The following is a 25,081-nucleotide window of genomic DNA, read 5'->3' on the forward strand; positions in this document are numbered from 1 at the left end:
CAATGTCTTGGGCTGAAGAATATTGTTCAAAGTTTGACAAAACTAGCACACACATGCAAACACATTCATAGACCCTGAAAAATTTGTAAGAGCTGTTATGCAAACCTGCAAATCGCGATTTCAGCCTCAGCTTTAGGCAAATCAGTACCAGATTTTGACAAACACACACCAAGAAAACTGCGGCGCACTACACATTCACAGTAACAGCTTTTAACATAGGTTTTATTTGTGAGAAATACCATGCAATGGATAGACATTTCCAACATCAAAACATCTTCCATTGAAAATATCAAATATGATAGTGAATTTCTTTCCTGAATTTGTCATTTGTCTTACTTTTTTTTTTTTTTTTTCGTTACTGAATCAACATCATGAAAAAATGCAACAGCTAATCATTGTCCTTACTCCCATCCTATCTAACGTGCAGGGAGATACTGTCAGTATAAATAAATCTACTCCGCAGAAACACAAGCTTCTTGAAATGAAGACGATGAATATTAACTTGAGCAGTTCAATAAATTCAGAGATTTTTTTTTTGTTTCGTTTTGTGATTTTTTTCTTCTTCCTGTTGTCCTCTCTCACTCTCTCTCCCCTTCTCAAATTTTTTTTTTTCGAAATTTGCTTTACAATAAGAATATTCACAGACAAATGTACACGCAAATACAAATACAACCACAGCCAGATATTCGTACTGGATCTGTAACCATACAATAAAGCCAAGTTTTACAAATTTCATTTGTACAGTAGAAAATGGTTTCCTCTCCCCAGCGCGCATCTCTCTTCTCCCGGCCTTCTTTAGTACCATTAAGTCGTCGTTGTCGCTGTCTGCGTGTTTTCCCCTTTTGGGTGTGGATTCGCTCTGTACAGGTTTCGGCATCGTATGTAATTTACAAAAGTGCGCCTCGAAAAAACAACAAATCCGCACCTGCATTTCACTAGATTAAACCCCCTTTGAGACACCAATTCCTCTAGAGTTTCATCAGACTCGGGGGTTTGTGGCGGATGGTGCTTGTAATGCCCGTCTGTTGTGACACGACCAGTCAGCCGATGGATAGATTTAAAAAAAAACTCAAAGCACCAAATTCATCATCACGACCTTACAATGTACGTTCCCTGCAGCTCAGAGCCGATTCGAGAGAGACAAACCTGATAATAAATGCAAGTAGCCCCAAGGCAGGTTGGCCTGGGGTTGCTACAGCGGTAGAAGTATTTTGTCTCTGTCTGGACGCTGATGCCATCAAAGATTTCATACTCATCTTCCTGGCAGTTAAGTAGTAAGATTTGGTCACTCTGGTAAACTGGATTTGTTTTTCTTCTTCTTTTTGTTTATAATTATTATTATTATCATTTTTTTATTTATTTATTTATTCATTATTTATTTATTTTATTTTATTTTATTATTATTATTTTGTTTTATTTTATTCATTATTTATTTATTTTATTTTATTTTATTATTATTATTTTTTTTTTTGGGGGGGACCCTCAGAACGGTATCATGATTCATCCCACGTGCCTCTAGAAGCTCATTCCGAGAAGCAACTGGGACGAGTCGTAAGACCGCTCCCTCGATGGCTTCCTCAGGAAGTACAGGCAGACCAGATCAGAACAAATCATCTCCCCATTTCTGTATCAAGTTGGCCTCTTGTACACGAATGGGTCCAATCCAACAAACAATGCAGTCAGCATATAATACAGTGCTCCTGTTATAACAAACACGGTTATAAAAAAATCCCGGTTACAACGAAGTAGAATTCATGCCACAACATTATCAGCTCTGTGTCCTTTTATTATTTGTTTGTTTGGTTATAACGAAATTTCGATATAACGAAAGAAACTGCCGGTCCTGAGGACTTCGTTATAACGGGTCCCCGGAGTCCCCTGTATACACCACAGCCATTCTGGGCAACTTACAAAATACATTTTTTTCTTCGGACTACTGGTGTGGAAAAAAAAATCCTTCCAGTGCCCACTCCAACCACTGAACTATAATTCAAACACATACATATCTAACACCACACTCCATCTGCAAATGGAATGTTAATGGATTTTTTTTCCCTCTCTCTCGAGGTGGGGTTAAGGAATAGGGTGGTTGTTATTGGCGACTGCAACAAGCTTTTTCTCTGCAACAAGCTTCTGTTCTTTTTCTTTTATAATAAATTCACGAGACATACAATAATACAAACGAAAGAACTGTACAAATTCACAGCTTTTGCCAGCAAATTGTTCTTCCATGGAATCATATCCGTAATGGAAATGGGACAACTCGTATCCAAAGTGAAAGGCTTATGCAATACAAACTTGTGTACATGGCAGTGCGAAGTGTTAAGTGATAATACAAAAATTACCTTCAGTACTGCAGAACTATATATCGTAAGTGGAAATTTTTGCGGTGTTGAAGTCTCGCGACATGAAACTAGCCTGAAAAACAAAACCTTTTTTTTTTGGGTGGGGGGGGGGGGGGGGGGCTGTTATTTGTAATACTATCGTATAATTGTGATTCTATGATTTGGTGGAAGTGTAACCATTCTAAATTCATCTTACCAAAGTGAGCTTTAACAAACAGTCGCAAAAATTTCCACTTTTACAGCATTCTAAGAAGACTTCTACATAATGTGCAACAACAATAGTGCATGTCCAGCTACAAGCATTTAACAACCGCTAATGAGCTCAAACAGAGGGGTCTTATGAAATGCGACATTCCTGATTTCATCACAAAACTCACGTTACATATCAAGACAAGCACTGGACGGGAAAAAAGAGGAAAAAAGAATGTTGTTTGAATTGGTCAACTGGCTGCATCAACCATCTGCTCTCGCAGTGTGAAACAATGTCCCATTCCATTAGGTAATCATCACATCACAATATTAGATCTATTATTTACCCTCATTATTGATACAGGGGAAATTCTTTACAAAAGGACGTAACAACCATGAGAGTACTTTGCTAATGATGTCTGCGTGGCTTTTTAAATGCCACTTCAATTATTTTCCATACACATCATTTCATTTAGTTTTCGAACACAGAGAATATCGCTAAGACTGGGCAAGAAATAACCGACTATCCAAATGATCTTAAACGGTATGCTTGCAATAACAATTTCCCAATTACAGCACAGGGGCTATGTTCAGATGTTGTATTTAGTATTGAATCATTCTTACCCTCGTCCACATGACCAACAAACGTGGGTAACTGACAAAAATCATTCACATTTGATAAATCAATGTTTTTTATCACACTTATCTCATGTTTCTCTCATTTGCCTCGTTTCAGCACACTCATCCAATTGAAAGATTATTCAAGATGTTACAGCACTGCATCAATATTAATGTACATGGCACGTCCAACTTCATTAATTGTTAGATTTTTTTTGTCACTTGCTTCCTTTTGCCACATTTAAACCACACAGAACCAGAGGTAACTTTCATTCGCGTTTACCAAGAATGTGCATTCCTCTCTAGAAACGGTCATCGCCGTTATATCAATGATGATGATGGTGATTCCTACTTCAGAAAAAAAGAAAAAGAAAAAAAAATGCACACACACACACACACACTAGCATGCACACACAGTGGTAATTTAATTTACCCCAAGCGCACAAATCTTTTTGACCATTCGATGCTCTGCTACCCCACCTCCTACCGTTTCCTTTCCCCTCTCCCCAGAGAAAACACTTAATGATGAATTAATTCTTTTAACTGTTAACCAATCAAGAAGAAAATGACCAAAAAAAAAAAAACCCGCATCATATTTTCCAGTTCCTGCATCAAAATCTAACAAGCTGAAGTCTTGTGAGAGGTTCCTCCACCTTTAATGTGGAAACAAGCTGTCATTATATCAGTGACAAGTTGTCATAGATGTGACAAGCTACTGAAATCCTTGCATCTGATTGGCTGAGAGCAAATTTGTCATAGAAATGTGGCAGTTGTCACTGATAACAAGTTTTATGAAACGGGCCCCTTGTATCCACAATTTTTGTGAAAATGAGTTTTTTGGATTAATGGTCAAATAATGGGTTAAGTGATGTCCTGTCAAAATCCCAACTGTCTTACTCCAAAAATGAAACCACCACGGCATGTCAAAGGAAAGGCTATCCCATTTGCCACAGTGCTTTGGCCGCCATGTTTTTTTGCTCTCCTGAACATTTGACATTTTGTAGATACGAGGTCTTATCGCCCCAGCGACAATATCGTGACCATTCTTTTCAGCAGCACTTTTTTCCCCCATTTCATTCGAAATGTTACACAGCGCGAGGAAATTTCGACAAGGTTAACACTCTTCCAATATTCCTATTGACATACATAAGAGATACAAGAAAAAAAATGAGCTATCTCTTTGTAAGTGAGCATACATATCTCTTCACAGCATTAAGATTCTGGTGCCAAAAATCAGCAAGAATGGTGCATTTTTGGCATTACTTGTGATTTCAACATCACCCTTGATAAGTAGGGGAGTATGTGTTTCTTTAATACCATCCTCAAAGCACTCTGGGATCTCGGAAGCTTTCCACTTTTCATGGCAGCGTTGTTGAATCCAACAGACATTGTTTTGAAAAGGCAATCAATCACAATTCTCACAACCAATAACAATTCTGCATTTCCTTGGATGCAACATCCAAAGAAAGTATGCAACACCTGATGAATCCTCAGCATCTTCTCAACAGTTACAACAAAGTCACTGGCAAATGCCTCATACTGGTCGCAGAGTGGTAAAAAAGTTTTGTGCAATACTACAACTTCAGGCAAAGAGTGAAATCGACATCACAGCTTGAGTTTATCATACACACAGGGTGCTATATAACTTTTTGTTACCACTTGCCCAGTTGGGCAAGCAAATTTTCAAATTGTTGCAGAACACTCGCCCGAACATGAATTTTACGTGCCCGAAAAGAAAGTCCAAAGATATAAGAAAATGATATAGAAAATCACTTGTAAAGCTAAGGGTTTGATAAAACCCACTTATTTGAATAAACAGCACGTGTGGGGAGTAACAACGTGGTTCGATAGAGTGTTAGTGTTGGATTGGTGGGACTTGATGATGGCTTCAAAACTTTTTGCTTGCCCAATTCGGGCAAGCATTTTTTCCTCATTGTTCCAAAACACTTGCCCGACTTTGATTTCTACTTGCCCCGGGCAATCGGGCAAGTGCTTATGTAGCACCCTGCCACACTGACCATATGGAATTAATAAAAACAACCAAAAGCAAATTTTGAGACCTACAACAACTTCTTGCAACAAAGAGCTTGCATCAATGCAGCTTATTTGACATGAAATGACTGTGCTGAACATGGAGCGTGAAAATTTGGCTCAATTCTCGGTGGCGTAGTCTCCACACGTCTGAGAGCTGTCCAATGAAAAGGGCTTAGTTGTGGATGTTTAAAGGTTCAAGAGTCACTTCAGCAGAATGCCTTACTTAGAAATTTGCCGGGTGAGAACGTTTAGTCATAAGTCAATTTAGGAGCAGACAAGCCTGACTGCATCTCCACAAAAAATTCCTAACAAGGTGGCCGTGCCATTATTACTCAACCTAAAAAGGAATGTAGACATGCCGTGCTCGTTTCTCTTTTGGCCTTGCACTCAGCGCTCTGTCAGCATGGCCACGCATTACCGTGCGGGCCCCGGAGAATGTAATGCATGGATGAATGACAATCTGATCAAAAGCTGCTCAGGATTTTTTTCGCAAAGACTAGCTACTACATTGCACATGCAGTCATATAACACGTGGGGTAAAAAACGAAGCCCGAAAATCCTGCTGCCCTCCCAATGGGCTGCTCAATTGCTCTTTGCACCGTTTCATTTTAATAGCAAAAACAAACAAAAAATAATAAGGAGAAAAAGCTAACTTTGCCTGCTCTTGCAAGGGTCAGACATCCTAACTTGCCAAATGCAAAGGTACCAAGAGCCAGTCATGAAGAACAACAATGATTCAATGTTTGTAAATGCTTTTCACACAGTAGAGGATATACAAGAAAGCAACGGCAACAAAATGAAAACATCTCGCAAAATTGAGAAGAGAGAGAGAAAAACAAGAGTTTTTGTACGCCAGGAAGGTCGAGACACATCAGTACTGAAGTAAGGAAGCAAGCACCCACAGACAGACAGACAGACAGACAGTACGCAAGAAGACAGACAAGGTCACACAGAGACAAAACGGAGCTAGGAGCCACAAGGGCGCATCCCATGTGCCGACTCCTGGAATTTGTCATATTGGCAACATTCGTTGTTGTCGCTGATATCGTTTTTTGGACCCAAACATCGTACACACACATTCTTGCATTTGCTCCTACCGCTGAACCATCCATCAAAACCCACACACATCATCTCTCCTTCCCGTACATCAAATAACTTTTCCTTCTGGCCGGGTGAAAACAAAAATTATATAAGTCGAAACAAGACACAACCAAACATTCTTTCACTTGAGCATGGCTCATGAGCATGGCTCAAGTAGCAAATATATCTGAATGGACACTTTATCCTGAGCAGGGCTCAAGAAGTAAATACATCTGAATTGCCTTACTATTTAGAAGACAAACAAGAAAATAACATGCAAGATGGCTACTAGTCATTAGAAATGCCTTAGCATGGCTTCCAGTGGCAGATTATTTTACCCCGATGTCCCCGTACCTCGAAACAGCAGGAAAGAGACTTTCCCCCTCACGAGACATCAGGATGATTTGATCTGTTAGTACGGTCTGCTCAATACACAAAGTAGTTTTTGTTGTTTTTTGTTTTTAATGATTTTTTCTCCTGTTTTTATGAAGTTGGTCGCGGCTTGCTCCTTTCCCCATCCTCTTCCTGGGCCGAGGCTAGAATGCACCCCTGGGATTTGCACCCCTGGGGGGGCTTCCGTCAAGAAAAACCCTGGCCAGTGCACTTTACTGTTGATTGCATTCCTGCGGCTTGGCCCCATCCTGTTGAAAGAAGAAGAAAAAGAATGTGACTCCGAAGGAACAAACGAACTAAAACAAAAAACATATAAACATACAAACAAACAAAATCATATCTTATAACATGAGTCATATCGTGTGATAATAGCGAGCTTTCGCAAGCACAACGCGGCCGGTAGTTGAGCTTCTCCACATGATCAAATCCGAGAAACGTCCCGTCCTGGGGAAAACGAGAACAGTTCTCGGCCAAAATAGCGTCCAGTCCTGATGCTGGGCAGGATTGAGCCAGCCAGCCAGCCAATAAGCGATCTTGTCGCCACGCCTCCGTCCACTCAGGAAAGCGAAACGGCTCAAATGTGGGGACGGGAGTCCGAGAGCGGGGACTGTCACAGCTGATTACTTCGGAGTACTCTCGGTCTTCTCATTGTGTAGCGAAAACTCCCTATTAAAGGGTGTATGTACAGTTCTGGTCGAGGTGAGGATTTAGCTTTTAATGTTTTGCGAGATGTTCAGAAACCACTCTATGAGATGTCACAGAGCATGCAGTTCTAAGGGGTATCAAAAGTTTATTCGATGAAAATCGGTTTTGAAATGGCTGAGATATCCAAAAACAAGGTGAAACAAAGAGATCCTAATAAAGTTGTGGCATGTCACCTTTTTTTATTAGCACTTTTTTGGATATCTCAGCCATTTGGAAACCAATTTTCATCAAAGAAACGTTGAATCCTTCTTAAAATTACATGCTCTTTCATATTTCATAAGAGGCTTTTTATTATCTCACTTAGGAATGTTCAAAACATGAATCCCCACCTCAACCAGTACTGTACAGTCCCTTTAACCACATGACATCACACAGCACTACATCATGTCATATAAATACAAAATATACAGCTTGGGGAGACTGTGTAATGCAAAGGGCGGCCCAACTCCCAACATTCACAAATCGGTAACAGTGTTCAGCTTTACACCACTGATTGCCATGTGAGAATCTTACATAGAGATCAGTGCTTGATATCATGCACACACACAACCGATGAATCTTGACTGGACTTGGACGTTACCCATATGTGTATGCTTTGGTGCACATAGTTGCAGACGGGCAATTCTATTTTAACAGGCACATGCTAGTCTTTGTTTCTGAATGTGCCACCAAAGGAGAGCAAATGAAAATTGATTCAAGCATACCAACTTTCTCTCCCCAAGCTAATCACGACCCTGTTTCGTAAAGCTGTTCGTAAATTTAGGCATGACTTTACAAACGACTGGAATATGAAGTGCCAATATGTGTGAACATTTTTTTTCCCCTTACATTTTAACAAACAAAGTACAGATTTATGTCAATATTTCATCTACATTAGTGCAAAAATACACTTCAACTAAAAGAGTGTGTTAACGTGTAAGAATAATCAAATATCATCTGCAAATGCTTGCCATATCTAAGTCAATCGTAAAGTTGTGTGTAACATTATGAACAGCTTTATGAAACAAGGCCCGGGTCTTTAACTCTTTATGTGCCATGTTCGCACGTTCGACTCCGTCGACGGCGAGCCAACTTCACATATTCTGCTCAAACGCACAAACCCACCCAATCAGATCAATAAATCGCTAAATGCAGCAGGACAATGAAAGCATTTCTCGCGCTTCCGTTCCTCTCACATATAGCTTGCATTTTATGTCGTGGTTGATTATCAATCGATGTTCCTTACCGGATTTGCGTGTAAATTGTAAGTTTCTGTCACTGTTTTGTGTGCAAAAGGCATGCCTTTACAGTTACAGGTCAACTGAAAGGAAAACAATCATATATTTGTCATACAATTCACATCAAAGCAAGGCTTTTCATTTTCTCAACAACTTAACTCATATTTGTCCAGTTTTACAGAAATATACAGAAGTCACATGGACTTGAAAAACCGCATGTTTTCTCAAAGCATAACTACGTTAGTGTCTAAGAATAATGTGGCACACAGGGGGTTTCCACCATGGCACATAAAGAGTTGAACAAGTCCAATGTATACAGAGTGGAGTCGCTTCTCTTATGACCTGGTTTGATGGACACTCACCTTTCCTGGATCGAAGTCGGGATCATTGTCGTCCTCTTCGTCACCTTCCTCGCCCTCCTGGTCATCGTCACCGTCTTCCTCCTCGTACTGTGATGAACACGACGTCGGCACACGCATGGACGACGACGATGACGGCGTGCGGAAATATATAACAAGAGGAGAGGAAGAGAGAAGTGGGGGGGGGGGCGGTCGAATGAGAGCACAAGTAAATAGAGAAACGGGACACGCAAGAATGGACGAGTACATGGTTGGAGAAAGGACCAAAAAGCAGGAGACGGGGCAGAAAAATGAGGACAGGTGATGACCGAGTAGGTGAAGTGGTGGATTGAGACAAGAGAGAAAGAGAGAGAATGAGGGAAAAAGAGACAGAGAAAGAGAAAATGAGAGATACTATTAATCATACTGACAAAGTTTGACAAATAAATGAAGGGCCATTCTGTTTGACATCCCAATATGCGATACATTCCTAAAGCAATGCATTACTGTGGTATACTAATACAGCACAGTACACTGTATGTCACCTACTTGCACATTGTACCTGTTTGGTGAACCAAATTTCATCAAAGATATAATATCAACATTTTGAGTAAAAAAAAAAAACGCATCCCCATGGTCGGGTGATATGTCAAGAGCTCACATTCAACATACACTGTACATCATATGGTGGGGCATGAAATCTGTGCTGTTTAGACACCGGCCCAAGTCCTCTTAACATTAATGATCTTAAAAGGTCAAAGAAAGGGAAGGGTGGGGGGTGGGGGGGGGGGGGGATACAGTGAGCTTAGCATTCATGCTTTTGGCCAGAATGTGCAGCAAATGAGCCATGCCCCTTACCCAACTTATATTTCTACTCTACATTTTCTGGTTTGTTGGCTAGAGTACCTGAGGTGGAACTGATGCTCAGTAAAAAAAAAAAAAAAAAAAATTAATGAAGGTCATAATAGGCTTTGTGTGTGCACTTATGTATGCCGCACATGTTGGCTTCATCAGCTCACGGTAGAAATCAGCCTGTTAATAAGTTTTGTTCTTTGTGTGTGTGTGAAAATGTAGATAAGACTAGTTAGAATATTCTACTGTGTTTTCACTGGTACGACGAAATGCATTTTCAACGATGCTGGTCTGTAGAGGGCGCTGTGGAGAACAAGCTCCTGGAGAATAAAAGTGAAACCGGTTGAATGAGCACACTTTCCTATACTTTCTACAACAGGAAAATCATGAACGGGGACGTGAGATGTACGTCACATGCACACATGCACTATCATCTATACTGAACGTTAATCGGTCTGTACGTGTCAGGGATTTTGGACGAGGATGGCTTTGGACAGGTAGGGGTGAACAAAATGCCAATTTCATGCCAGGCACTTACAAAGCCAGTTGACCAACACAACAGAAACAAAGGATTTCTAAGTGGACAAATCACCTACATCAAGTTTCACTCCTGAATTCTTCTTTCCCTCTCTCCATCACTGAATGGGAAAACAAACACGCCATCTCCACAATCAAATATATACAGGAGAAACAGTGTTACCCATGGGAAGTATGTTTTAACTACAATTTGACCTAGCTCTCCAAACTTGAGGTGCTACAAGTATTTCTCTTTTCCCAGGTAATACACGCGACCCTTGACCTCTGCCTGTACAGACAGAACTCGTCAAATCCTATCTCTGCATTTTTCCCCCCCATTTTTTTTAGTCTCATGAAACATGTTCCCTTTCCCGGCACGAGTTCTTCAACTCTTTCAACTTCTTCAAAGTTTACTGGTAATCTGAACCGATGAAAAAAAAAAAAAAAAAAAAAAAAAAAAAAAAAAAAAAACATTGTAAATCTATACTATAGACTTACGGAAGCATTGCAAAACAACCTTCCTTATGAAACTATCAACGCACACAAACCTAAAATGTATTTCTCCATCTACTACAGAACACACATGGACAGGAACACTATGGAAAGTCTTCATCAACACACATCACGGCAGTGTCGTGAGCAAGATGCAGCGCTTCTAAGCACTGATTTCCTGCTAAAATGAGTAAAATCTATTAAAAAAAAATTAGGCCGAGGATTGTTCTAGTTAAATCTGCCACAATGCTTCTGATATGAAAATGATACTTGTCTCAAATGTAGGAAGTAAAAACATTTCTGAGCTCTAACGGCAGAGAGAAAACGATTGTATCTTGAACAAAGCACTACACACTTCCACCGAACGGCGCCCCAGAATCATGCCAATACACATCTGAAAGAGCACGCCTGCCGTACAAGGGCTCAGTACAGACAAGAGGACCCACCCATTAAAGATACACCTACAAAGATAAATACATGTGGGACTAAGACACTCTAAATATGCATGCTTGCATTACAGAATCACAACAAAGGGTAGGAAAGGAGCTGAACACAGACTTAAACTGTGACTTGTTCTGTTTTGAAACACAACAAAGAAGTTACACTGTCAAACAGAATCTTTGTGCACAAATTGTTCAAATCTTATTTCAAAGAAGACCTTTCAGATATTGCCTGTGACCTGTGACCTTTGACTTTCAGATCTTTTGTCGTGGCATCTGTGAGTGATAGCAGATACTCGTATCTGCTACACATATGGCTCTTTCCATGGCATCATTAGACCCAAGTGTGGTGATGCGGCAAATTATAATGGGGTGTTTAAATTAATGGCCTCTAAAATTATTACCCCTTCCAGCACACTTAGTAAATATCAGAGATGGAATTGATGGTGGTTTTACCAAACTTTGCTTTCAAATGCTGACAAATTTTTGAAGTAGCCTCTTCTATCAGAGGTTACGACACTCTCCTGAAATGTGACGACTACGTCTGGTGCTACAGCTGTAAGTTAACACCTGACAGGATTACAGTGCACTCCTGTTATGACGAACACTGTAATAACAAAAGTTCACATATGTTGCTCTTCCGTCGGACAAAAGAATGACAAACAAAAAATGAAAGAAGGCAAAAGGTCTGTGACAAGCAACGGGACTGTCACATTACAGAGCACAAAGGTGACACAGAGGTGCCAGACGGCTGGAGGTAAAGAAACCGTGTTCGACAGACCAGAACTACGACTGGGATGACAAGAATCTAGGGGTCAAAGGTGACATCAATCCTAGTCTACCGACTCTGACAAACTGAAAAAAGGGGGAAAAAAATCCAGAAAGTTACCTTAGAAGAAGTGTTACACTTTGGAATGAACTGCGGGCGCCGAATGGAAGTGAGTGACGGAGAGTTTGAAAAATAAAAATAAAATAAAATCAAGCCAGGGGATCAATCTTTACACTCTTCACTCTATCTCTCACACAAATTTTAAGGGAAGGGTGTATCTAGCGACAAAGTAATATGTGTACAGTTGACAGCGAAATCAAGCAAGATACACACGAAAATTGGTTTAGTTATAATTCTAGGCAGCTGCACCACATGTCTAACATAAGATTGTACTAAATTCACGAGTACGCTCTGGGTCTTCGCGGCATGTGTGAAAAACAACGGACACGTGTCATACTAGTGATCTCGCAATACTCCATGCTGCTATGGTATATTTTTAATTTTTGTGATGGTATCTAATCGATGCATAGTTTCAGTGCAACACATATTAGGAAATATAAGTGGAAGACCAAGTTGTGCATAAAGTTCCTGAATGAATAAACCAGCAGTGCATGGAGGGGAACAGGTGGGGGGAGGGGGGGGGGGGGAGGGGGAGGGGACAGTCTCAAGGTGCACTACCAAACAGACGCATTTAACCACGATAACAATGTGCGTCTATACAAGTGTGAAAAGCTTGCTGTGAAATTCCTGACATGTGCAACAGACTTTACCACCCCCCCCCCCCCCACCCCCACATACATTCACGGTTAAACCAGGGAAGGATGTACACCACACTGTTTGCACAAACCATAACCAAAGACTTTGGCTGATGATTAACATCCATAGTGACAACAGCAGAGACAGTGATATTCCATTTAAAAAAAAAAAAATTGCCCTTCTTCACTTACAAAAACCCCCAAACAAACATGGAATTCCATAAATATGGTGAAAAACAAGGAAACTTTGCTTTGCAGAGGATCAATAACACAGGGAATTTCTTCCCATTTTTTTCCCATTTAGTTCATGCACAAGGAAAATCACTGTCCCTACAACGGGTAATGCAAACTGACCACCGACTCACTCACATTCTACAAAAACTTTACAGCTAGGATTGTTCCCTTGGCAACAAGGGAGCTCGCCCGAGACGTACCCCAACATAGCGATAACCAATGCATGCACAGTGTACTCTAAGTTCTGCACTGGTACTTGGCAGGGAATAAGTCAACTAAATGAGCTCATTATTGAGTCAGTGATGGGGAAAAGGAGAGGATCCATGGATTTGAATTGATTGGTCGTCATTGCGATGTCACGTCGATGCTCCTGTCATGCTAAGTGATACTCGGTGGACTTGCAAAATGTACCATGCACTGTCAAAGGAAAACCAGTAACCAGTGGTTGTCTTCTCTGGTATAACACCATTAATCAGTGTGGGACAAACAAACAAGCAAAAAAAAAAAATGTCAGAGGAAGGGAGGTAGACCACTGCACTAGAGCAGTAATGCTTTCAGTAGAGGACACTACTGGGCCAGACTCTCCTAGTACTGTGGCTTCTAACTTACCACATTCTAAAGCACAAGGGCGTGGTTTGGGTGGCGGCGACACAGGGGGATCGTATTCGCCGGCGTATAGGCCGCAGTATTTTTCAGAAAAATAAAAGTGAAAAGTCGGGGTGCGGCCTATCTGGCGGCAAAACCAAAATTGGTCTCTGCAACCCGGCAAATCGGGAGTAAAAACTAACACATTTATGCATGTATGGGACTACACAATAGGCAACCAAGGAGGCAACCATCCCCCCCCCCCCCCGATGATATGAATACCGGTATATAAATCTTACAAGCAAAGCTGCATTCCGTGTTTGTTCCTCATCAGTATGTCCTCTTTGTCTTTTCTATGAAATTTTGATGAGGCAAAAATAAAACTTAAGCTCAAAGCGTAGCGCTGTGCTAACTAATAATGAGTAATAAAGTGTTTGTCAGAACCTGTCTATTACGTGATTACCTGTCTATTACAATAAACCTGTCTATGACAATGTACCGTAGTACCTGTCTATACATGATTACCTGTCTATTACATGAATACCTGTCTACTATATTACAATGTACCTGTCTATAGACTGTACAGACAACCACCTGTCTATTACATGAATACCTGTCTACTATATTACAATGTATCTGTCTATAGACTTGCATGTACAGACAACCACCTGTCTATGCTATTACAATGTGACTCGATCGACTAGCAACTCACACACCTGTGGTGTATGTTCTCTAGCGTTAGATTTCCTCCTGTCCCTTTCCCTCATTTTCTCTCTTTTGCTTTTGTATCATTACACATTATTTTCAGAGTACAATCGTACTTTTGAGCGTGTTTTGTTCATTTTTGTTAAGTTATTACCTCACTGGCAAAAATTTGGAGGTGAGTTTTTGTTCGAGTGTTTGTTCGAGTTTTTCGATTGAACGATGTATCTACGTGTGTGACAATATTAATGTGTGCGAGAACATCGTATTTTGTATGGTACCCACTTGTTTATTTCCGTGAAAATTTAAGTATTTTTTTACCGTAAAGTGTCTTCATCATTCGTCTTCAAGCATCAGGTTTTCACGTTTCTTTTCAGTATTTTTTTTTTTTTTTTTTTGCGTCGCACAAATCGGGGGTGCGGCTTATATGGCCTTTGCGCCGGCGAATACGGTACACGCAGTGTGCAGGTTGGCAGGTGGCAAGTTTCACGGCCACTTTTTTTTTTTTTCTGTCTCTGTCATCACTTCTGTTGGAGTTGATTTCATTTCTTACACCAACAACCTCTTCCTCTCTTCCTTTAATTTCATGTGTACACATTTTTGGAGCATTTGGAATTTAACAACAATCATAATGTAATATTGTTTATCATGATGCAGATAATACCAATGATGATGATGATGATGCTGATGATAGTGATAGTAGTAATACTAAAAATAGTAATTATAACCATCATAATCACGATTGTAACCATCAACATCTGTTTCCATACGTTTTCTCAGGCTACCAAAAATTTCCCCTCTAATTCCCTCACACCATCCATCCACCATGTGATTCTATCATTAGCATTAAGCCTTCAAAAGATTAAATATAATCATCTTTTCAGATACAATGTAAAGCCAGTCAGCAAAGCGGCTAACACGCAGAGATGATCTACCTCTGTGTATCCCACAGCATTCAAATTCAAGCACAGTCCTACCGCAAAATCTGAGACTGGCTCTGCAAAAGGTTGATGCCAAGATCATGAATGAAATCACCCTTTCTCTTTTCTAATGGTACAGGTGTGCATGTAACCATGACGACTATTTTGAGGATCTCCATACAACACCACATATAGCAACTGTTGTACAATGTCATGCGATCTCTCTCTAATTTTGGCCATGCTTTTTTCCTTTACAGCCAACATGAGTATAGGTTGGCAAGGGTCATATTTTCAAGATTGTACTGAAATCTGAATTCACTTTGCACCAATGTACAAGAGGAGATGACGTCTGCCCTGACAACGTCCTCATAAATCCTGCAGTCCTATGGGGCTACGATTACACCTTTCTGGACATCACTTGCCCTGAACAAAACATCTACCTGCAGCACTGTCAATACGAGACGGAACACTGTGGATAGAGAATGCCTTTATCCAAATGGTGAATTTACAGCTTTTTAATCCCTTTACTAAACCTTCACAGTACAAATGTCAAGAGATGTGCATGCACGTGGTCATCATGGTACATAGGTACGATTTATGACATCACTGTGATGATCATCTTCAGTAATTGCACCAGTGTTCCATCAAACAAGGTTGCAATGGGTCAGTGAGTGCTCAGGCATAACTCTTGTTATACTAGCATAGACACGTAGCGCTTCAATCCTCTTTCCTAAAACAGTGACAGATGATTTTGGAGCAATTACCAATCTGAGGGTCTGAACAGGATTCTCATCAACATTTTCCCTCAGGAGAAACACTGGCATGAAAGTGCAAGGAGACTGCATCAAGGTAGCACCCCTCTTATGCAAGTTTGCTAATGGAATAATCCTTCACTTGTGATTACATCATGGACCGTACCATGAGGGGAACGGGGTGAAAAGGGAAGTTGAAGGAGGAGGGGGAGGGTCTGATGTGACTTACCTCATCATCCTCGATGGCCTCCCCCGTGAAGTAGAGCACCGCCCTGGGGATTATCCTCTCCCTGATGAGGTGGCCGATCTCGAAGTCGGCACTCAGCAGGGCTTCTGTCTCTTCATCCTGATATTGATAGAAAAATTTTCAATTCAAAAATATTTTCCTCGCCCTGTGCAAGCTCTGACTGACACCATGTAAGAAGTCTCCAAGTGCCAAATACAGTCAACCTTGCCTAAGTTGAATCTATTTACTGAAGAGAGCTTTGCCTTAGAGAAAATCTGAGTTATGAGGAATTACAATCAATAACATAAGGAGAAGAGGACTTGAAAAGACCTTCCACTTGAATAGGCAATTATCTGACTTATCCAAGGTCACTTAAGCAAGGTTGACTCTGTTTTGTGTATCACAGTGAACCATGTCTGAAGTAGCACGGATTGTGTCTGAGAATTACTGAAGATACTGCATTTCATTTACTGCCATTCACTATTCATTCCATGGCAAGTTCACTCTCCAACTAGAACCCTCATGACATTCATCCACAAGTTTGACACTGAATGGCTTTTGCAGTTTTGGTTTCTTGTTTATGTTCTTACCAAGTTCATCTCTGCTCAAACAATGTTGATTTTCAGACACTCTTCTGCTTCCACAAATGCAGAATTCAATGTACAGGTCCCAAGTCTATGTGGGCGGTGGTCTATATAGAAAATGCGTGTTGCAGCAAATGTGGCCCGACTGCAACGGGTTAATGTACACCACGGGGACACAGGAACGACATGATCTAAGCCCTCACTCATACTCACTTTCACATACTGCACGCCATTCAAACACGGACACACACACATACATGCAAGGACATCATTGGGTGAGGTTTGAGGAATTTCTGAGGGTTGTGGTCAGGGGTGGGTTAAGGGACCACGAGGGGATCAAACTCACCACCTCCGCACCCTCCTCCGGCGCCTTGGGCGGGTTGAAGAAGTTGAAGAAGGAGTCGGTCTGTACCGTCTTGGTCACCATGCGGGTGGTGCCCCTCCCTTTGTGCTTCTGCTTCTTCTTGATCACCTTCACCGTCACGTTCTTGCCTTTCTTCCAGTCTATTTCACACCTGGGTGGGGGAACAGAGCATGTGGCACGACATGTTACCCGGTGCTTTACAGCATCATAAAGCCGCTATGAAGTGTGACTTTCAGCACAGGGAAACCCTGTTATAACGAGGTTGCCAGGTCTGCTGATTTTTTTTTCTCTTTATAACCAGTTTCTTGTTTAAATCATATAAAAAAAAAGAAAGGACCAGCTAAATTCAGCGATAGAAAATTGGGACCCCCCCCCCCCCCCCCCATCTCCATGCAGTACTCTGAAATTCAATGAAGCACATATAAATGTACACCATCAGTCGTTAGTGGTTGGGTCCGTACACTGGCTGTATGTTACGCGCTTACGAATGAGGCGGTCTCCACATCCGCTCGCAACACGCGGAGTCATACTTTCGTGGTTTCCTCCTGCACTTCCGGAAACATGGCATCCTAACCATGGACTGTCAAGGCCTAAAAATAAGTTTCCCACTGAATTCACAATAGATGGGAGGGGGGTCATGGATTATCCCTGAGAGCCAACAAATTCCTTACCAATACACATATATCTTTATCACTTGGTCGCAATTCATTTCTGAACACTAGATATACTGAACACTAGATATCCAGCCTAATAAGCTTTCCCTTGCCTTGGGGACCCACAAATCAGAAGGTGTCTTCTAGCTTTCCTTACCCCTGTGAGCTGATGATTTCTGGGCCCTCAAAGCTGAATGGATCACCCTCCTCCGGCTCCGATTTCATCTGATAAGTCTTTGTTAGGACGGTGTTGGTGAAGTAGTCGTTGGGCGAGAAGTAGAACTCTAATGTAAAACCCTGTTACCAGGGGAGAAACAGACAAGAGACGAAAATGAAACTTTAACCAAATTCATTTAACTGTGGCATGCTCAGTGATGTTTTGCGTAATATCTCAACGCATCTTTCAGCAACTGCTAATTTCTTTGGCAACAATTCATTATGAATTTACTTAATATTATTTGCAGCTACAGGAATATTTGTGGTACAGCATTCTAAACCACCATCTCCAACTTCTTCCGCTCCTTCATCTAGCATTGGACATGGCTGGTGACATTCACACATCATCATCAAAAGGTTTGAAAGAGGGACCTAGGGAGGCTTTTGTACTCTCCTGACTGGACACAATGAGATTTCAGTCTATCTCTGTTGCCACGGCAACACACCCTTGTCAACAGCCACGCCCCCACACTTCCTCACTCGCTATCTGTTCTCCCCTTGCCTCTGGAAGAATCAGGCAGGCAGACTTGGCAGCTCTGGGTATTGTCTGATCAGTACATTATGACATATCACAGCATGTGGCATATTTAAGCCATAGCACCGGAGAAGCGAGCTCTGAAGGCTCTCCAGCCTTCATCAAGACTATGGTTGGAACTCACCCACGTTAACTTCCCGGGAGACTCCACTACAGGGAGGCAGGGAGGAGGAGGGGGTTAATAATGATTAAAATGGGATTTTTAAATCATCACATATCAAAATCAGCGAGAATCCAGGGAGTTTATGGGGAGACGCTGGTGTGGTACATCATCTCCCCTTATGTGTTTAAATCAAGCCCAACACCATCAACATCATCCTTGTCTGTTGCCACGGTGACTCCTCCATGGCACCAGCCACGCCCGCCCCTGCTCCCCCTCCTTCCTTCCCTCAACTCACCATCTGTTCCCCTTGATGAAACGTGACCCGGATGTCTTGTAGGTGACTGAGGATGGGGTCGTCGTTTTCTTGCACCATTTCGCCGAGGATGTCGACGTTCTTGAAAATCGTCAGCCAGAAACTGGGAATGCCTGAAGGTGCCTCTGCAGAGATGACACCGGAGGTCAGAGGTCAGAAGTCATGAGTTCAACTTGCATCTATGACATGGTTTAAACCTCACCTATTAGCGATATTCCTAATGCAAGTGCAGCGATATCAATACAAGTAAGGTTTTAACTATCTCATCTTTATCTTTTACTTTTTTTCCATCTAAATTCTCTTGGTTTTGGCATAAATTTTGAGAAGCTAAATTCATACGGTGTGTGTTTGTATGTTGTTTTATTTCATTACACCCAACTGGAGTACAAACTTTTATCACTCCTTTTCTACATACAAAACAAAAGGAATGTGTCTGTCGAAAAGAAATAGGGGGAAACCCACTGTAACAATGTCACAGGGACTGTAGATCTTATCTAGTTACATCTGGTACCTTGTAAATAGTACTAAAAAAAGAGACCATCTAACTACAGTGATTAAAAGTTGTAAAGGCTGATTTCACTGTGTTGAAAGCGGTACCTCATTGTACGCATGCTTGTTATAACGGGGTCTCCCTTTAAGTTTAGTAGCATGCATGATGTCATATGTCTGGTCTCATCGACTCACTCACCTTCTTCATCTTCTGTGACCTTTGCCTTGTCCTTCAAGTCGCCCTGGAAGGGAAAAGACACAGAGGGTTAATCACTAGAAGAGGATACAATCACCGTTATTCTACATCCGTCCTCGTGGAATTACACCAGGGGGGCCTTGGCTACATGATCTTATCTCTCTTGCCTTCACCATCTTAACCCATCCAGTCCCAAAAATTACATTTCTGAGGTCTGTTGCAGTATCCATTCAGAACATTTTTTTTTCCCAATATTCATTCTTAGTGTTTCATAAGGTGGTTACTAAATTTTCTTTCATTGTAGCCCCTATGTTGTACATGATATAATTGTTTTCCAAGCTGTAGAACTCAAACACCAAGCATTCGCTAAAATTCACATTTTCTTAAATTGGCCCCACACTCAAAAGATCAAAATTCCCATCTCTCTTTTAGACTTTTTTTTTTTTTTTTTTTTTTTGTGGGGGGGGGGGGTTCTTTTGTATGAGCAGATTTAAATTTAACCACATCTTCCATGTAAGCTCTAAAACAATTAATGAGGTAAAATTCTGATGTGCCAATGATAATTTCAAAGGAAATATCACCTAAAGATCTGATGCAGTAATAGAATGTTTAAGAGGGAAAAGCAGCGATATCACAATCAAGCCCATAATGAAACTAAGCATTCTACAACGTGAGATATCAGTGCCTTACAGATACAACCTAAACTGGAAAAGTACTGAAGGAATTTTGATTTTTCATCAATGTCTAGTTGATGCCAATAAAGGATGATTCTTTCTTATAAACTTTCAATGCCCTGAAGAAAGAAAAGAAGCAAAATATGTCGAGACAATAAGCGTCGCAACACAATTTTGCCTTCCCGTAACGTCATGCTAACTACAAAATGTATTCCATCATGTGTAGCTCACTCGGTGACATGATCAGGGCACAATGTTTCACTCAGAGCTGTCTTTTATTGCGGGCACAAATTTCACGAAATGTTCCTTTAATTCCGCATACACTCACTGATGGCCACTAACACATTTTTTAAGCTGATGGTTGTTGTAATCTTAATCCATGTTTTTCTCTGTGAAGGTGAAATGTCAGTACGAGTGCCAAAACACAACAGAAAATTAAAGATTTAGTAGTGTGGGGAGACATGGGGAGGGGGCGATCGAATCCACCTTCATTCGCCGCCTCCGCCGCCTCCCCGAGATACATCTGAAAACCACGAACAGCACCAGTCGGGAAATATGTGCATCGAAGCGCACACTCACTGGTAAATAACGTTCGACACCAGTCAAGACTTTTCAGCTGTGTGTACACATGTACTTGCATAGAGAGCAGCGATACACCTGTACACAATTCATTACAGGAATTCTTAAATGTATTTGAGCTGGGCCAGCCTTCCCACTCAATGGTATCCCCACGCTACCAGGTCTTTCAAGAATAAATTCACACAACAAAAGCGTAGCAGGTTTCATCTAAATTGGCCACCAAAGATTAAAAATAGGGATTTTTTTCAGTTGCATTTATGGTTTTGCAATGCACTGTCAGTCTCATTCACATGGAGAAAAAAATGCCACTGCCTCAAAATTCTTCACTTCATTTATTGCTATTAGTATTACTGTTATCTTTTTTTTTTGGTGGGGGGAGGGGCATTGAAATGTTCAGAAAAATTGCACACCAAAAAATCTGGCTGTATGTGCTATTCGGGCAATGAGATCTTTGTAAGGGGATGGGGGTTGTACAATTAGTAGTTGTGTTGTTGAAATTTAATAATATCATTCATGTGCCAACATAAGACACAACATCAAGGATAAATTTGATTTGCATTTGTGGCTGCAACCTATGTCAGCACTTGGGAAAAAAATATGTACGTGCAACTCTACACTAATTTAAATTTCTTCTTCAATGCTAGATTTTATGGAAAAAAAATACAGGTTTTCTTTTCACTATATGGCACTTCCGACTCTCAACCTCAACAGAGCGGTACTACACTGACTACAATGACTTCAAGGATACACAATTACACCTCCATCTTCTTTCAACTGTAGTATTGAAAGTGAAGCTGCTGAGAAATGAAAAGCAAAAACTGCGCTGTACAGAAATTCGGTCTCAAAGTATTTCAACACAAACGACATCCATTTTTGTTGTTGCTGCTCTTTTTGCTTCATTTGTTTTTCATGCCAAACATGCAAGGCTTTTAGTGCGCGAAATGAAAGGAAAGGTGCAGACACTTCATTCAAAAAAAGAAACTCAACAAACTAGTTGCATTTCAGAGGGCAGGCTAGTCTCGCAAATTCACAGCCCCCGCCGCCACGGAACTGCCGTGTCCCAAGAGCGCTGGTAACGTAACATCGCGGACCGCGGGCTGTCGATGGGAGGCGGCGGGGCGAAAAATGTTAGTGGGTTACGAGGATAAGCTGACAGTAACACGGCTCGCCAGAGAGTTCATCCGGGCTTACCGCTAATGCATTAACCTCTTTCTTCCCTTCCTCCATCTCCTCCTCCTCGTCGTCGTCGTTCTCGTCCTCGCTGGACTCCCACTCGCAGTCTGAATCTGTCGGCTCAACCACCCCATTGACTACGTCCTTCCTCTATGAGGGAAAGAAAAAGGAAAAGAAAAGGACCTTCATTTCTCCTCTCCGCTGAAGATACTGTACCTCATCTTTCTGATAGGCGTAATTGTTGATTATGTTTGTGATTATCAGCATTGAAATGCTTGTGTGATTTTTGTTTTCATACACCTCATGCTGAAAGACATCATATGGCATTACAGTGCACTCCCGTTATAACGAACACAGTTAGAACAATATTCAAGTTACATCGCTGTAAAAATTCAGGCCGCAACAATATCCGCAATATGCTTTTTATTGTTTATTTGTTCGGTTATAATGAAATTTTGATATAACGAAAGAAAACTGCCGGTCCCGAGGACTTCATTATAACAGGAGTCCACTGTATGTGTCTCTAAGAACTGAATATAATCCAAACCATCGGCATGACTGCTTGTGATATGGCATCAGATGAAGCATCCAAAGTGTTTTTAAAGCCTCTGTCCAGTTCTTCCTTTATAATAGTTTTCTCTAATTTTCAAACGATTAAAAGTCACACAGGCTTTGCTCCACTGTTTGGCAAAGTTAAAACATGCACATACTCAGTAAAATATAGGCTGCATTGCCCTAATGAAATCAACAATAAATTGAACTGAATTAAATTGGATTGAAATTGCATTGAAAATGTGCTCACCTTGTCATAGAGGGCATCGTAGAGTTTGGCATATTTGCACTCTAATTGATGGACCTCCTCGTAAAACTTGGCTTCTAGGTGGGTGTGCTTGACTTGCAAGTTCTTGAGGGCTTTTATCCTGCGCTTGACTACCTTGGGAAGGCTGTAGATTAAAGGGGCATTCCAGACGACTTTCATAATTTCACATCACGCAGTACATAAATCGACAACTCCATGTATAGATGTGTGGAATTTATTGTGATTCTTGAGCGGAGAAACAATACTTTGAAAAACCTTAAACAAATTACGCTGAACAAGGATGACGACATACGAGGCTCACATACTGTATCTCAGAAATGTCGCAGTGTCATTCCATTACAATACCGCTTGCTTGCGAGTTCACCTGTGTATAATCTATGCATGCCTTCTTCTTTTGTTCTGCTTCCTTGAGCCCCAACTCATGCATTCTTTATGGTGATTCTGCCATGTCATCCTCCTTGTTCATTGCAATTTGTTCTAAATTTTGAAAATATTCTTATTCTTCATCCCAATTATCATAAACTCTGTCCTCAGTATAACTAATTTATAGTTGTTCAAATGTAAAAATCTGAAAATCATCCGGAGGTCTCCTTTTAGTAAAAATCAACCAAACCAACAAACTTTAATATTTGAATCATTACAAATTATCCATACTAGGCCTGTTCATATTTTTGATACCAATTACTGTGAGGTTTGATCCATCTCACAAGTAAATTGATATTTGCACTTGTGAGCATGGCCATAAGTCACACTAAATAGAGTTTAAATGGCGACTTGGAACAATTTTTGCACCTTTTGCTCCCTGCCTTCTTAAGGAGGAAAGTCAAGTGCTCTTCTATTTAAATGAGAAAAGTGAAAATGTGTTTAATTTTCTTAATGTTATCTTTATATCATTCTACACATGTGACATCACAAACTACAGCAGTTTTCTCATCCAGTGATGGCAACAGTGAGAATTCAAATATTCATAACTTTTGAACAGATTGTCTGATTTTCCTCAAGCTTTCACTGATGTATTCTATTCATATCGCTGCATTCTCTTGATCCCTGATACCAAGGTGAACTTGTCCTTTAACAAGATTCCACGAAGCAACTGGGAAATACTTTTGTGTCACATGCATTTCAATGGGCCAAGATAATATCTGGGTTAGGAAGATTTTGATATATTCTCTTATCTAGGCATGAAAAGATTTTTAATTTCATTTTCCATCCAGCCTCCTGCAGAATCAAGAGACTTGGCAAATCTGCAGGGAGTATGCATGCATGAATGCATGCAAGCCTCCCATGGACACCACGGCAACGGGTTGCCATGGTGACGTACCTCTCTATGTAACCACTCCTCTGGCCGACGAGACTGTCGAGGTGGCCCTGAAGGGCGGCAAGGGCCTGGGGATTCTGCATGACTTGTGACTTTAGCTCTGGAGGATGAGAAAATAAAACATTGCCATGACAACAAGACAGTAAAGTGGTGGGATTTTTGTGTCCACACACCACAGGCAAAACCTTGAGATTTTGATCGCAATGCAAATCCCGAGATTTGTATACCATATGTAATTTGCATACATGTGAATCCCACTATTACTTCTGAAAGCGGGGGAATACGATACGAAAAAAAAATGTAAGTACTCTGTGAGGTTTCTGCAGGATCAGAGAGATTTGGTAGGTCTGGCTATCACTTATCTTAAGACTTACTATGTAATGTCAAAAAATTAAATTTTGCAAGGGGTAGCCGATGTTTAAAAACTTTGTTTTACTCGAACTGCATTGCAGCAATGTAACGTTTCTCTCATCACACTTTATTCTCATTCTCTCTTTATTCTTATTCTTGAGACACATTTTTCCGACATTTTTCAGACACGTTTCAGTAAACAGTTACACTTCAAGATCAATCTTTGATGCAAAAACCGCATCATAATATTCAATACAATCATACCATTACCATTTACTAAATTATCACTCACATGTGTGTTCAAAAAAAAAAAAAATGTGACTTCATTTTCCTCCTCATTATTGGTTTCAAACTATGCATTGGCAAGCGTCGGCAAATGACAGCAACCTGTCGTTGCCATGACGACACCAAACAGTACCTGAGAGCGCTATCGTGTCTGACGAGTTGATCTTGGGAGCTGTGGATGTGTCGATCACCTCTACGCCTTCCAGGTCTTGCCCGTCGCCCTGTGGTCCTGGATCCATGTCGACGATTGTGTCTCCTGCGGAAGT

The 25,081-nt window shown here is 41.0% G+C and overlaps 1 protein-coding gene across 2 annotated transcripts; it reads right to left on the bottom strand.

Moving 5' to 3' along the window:
• Positions 1–194: 194 nt before the first annotated feature.
• LOC140235663 (nucleosome assembly protein 1-like 1) lies at positions 195–25,081 on the bottom strand. 2 transcript variants are annotated; one of them, XM_072315673.1, is made up of 11 exons: positions 24,949–25,081; positions 24,183–24,279; positions 22,844–22,985; positions 22,075–22,191; positions 19,619–19,661; positions 18,913–19,055; positions 17,921–18,060; positions 17,093–17,261; positions 16,166–16,282; positions 8,944–9,030; positions 195–6,907 (listed from the first exon to the last, which is right to left on the bottom strand). In XM_072315673.1, exons 1-11 carry the CDS (start codon positions 25,052–25,054, stop codon positions 6,872–6,874), a joined length of 1,197 nt encoding a protein of 398 aa, XP_072171774.1. In that variant the 5' UTR covers positions 25,055–25,081; the 3' UTR covers positions 195–6,871. The 2 variants fall into 2 exon arrangements, with proteins under 2 accessions (XP_072171774.1, XP_072171773.1); XM_072315672.1 differs by having other exon boundaries at positions 22,060–22,191.

Source organism: Diadema setosum, chromosome 12 (genome assembly GCF_964275005.1).
Source record: "Diadema setosum chromosome 12, eeDiaSeto1, whole genome shotgun sequence".
Taxonomy (NCBI): Eukaryota; Metazoa; Echinodermata; class Echinoidea; order Diadematoida; family Diadematidae; genus Diadema; species Diadema setosum.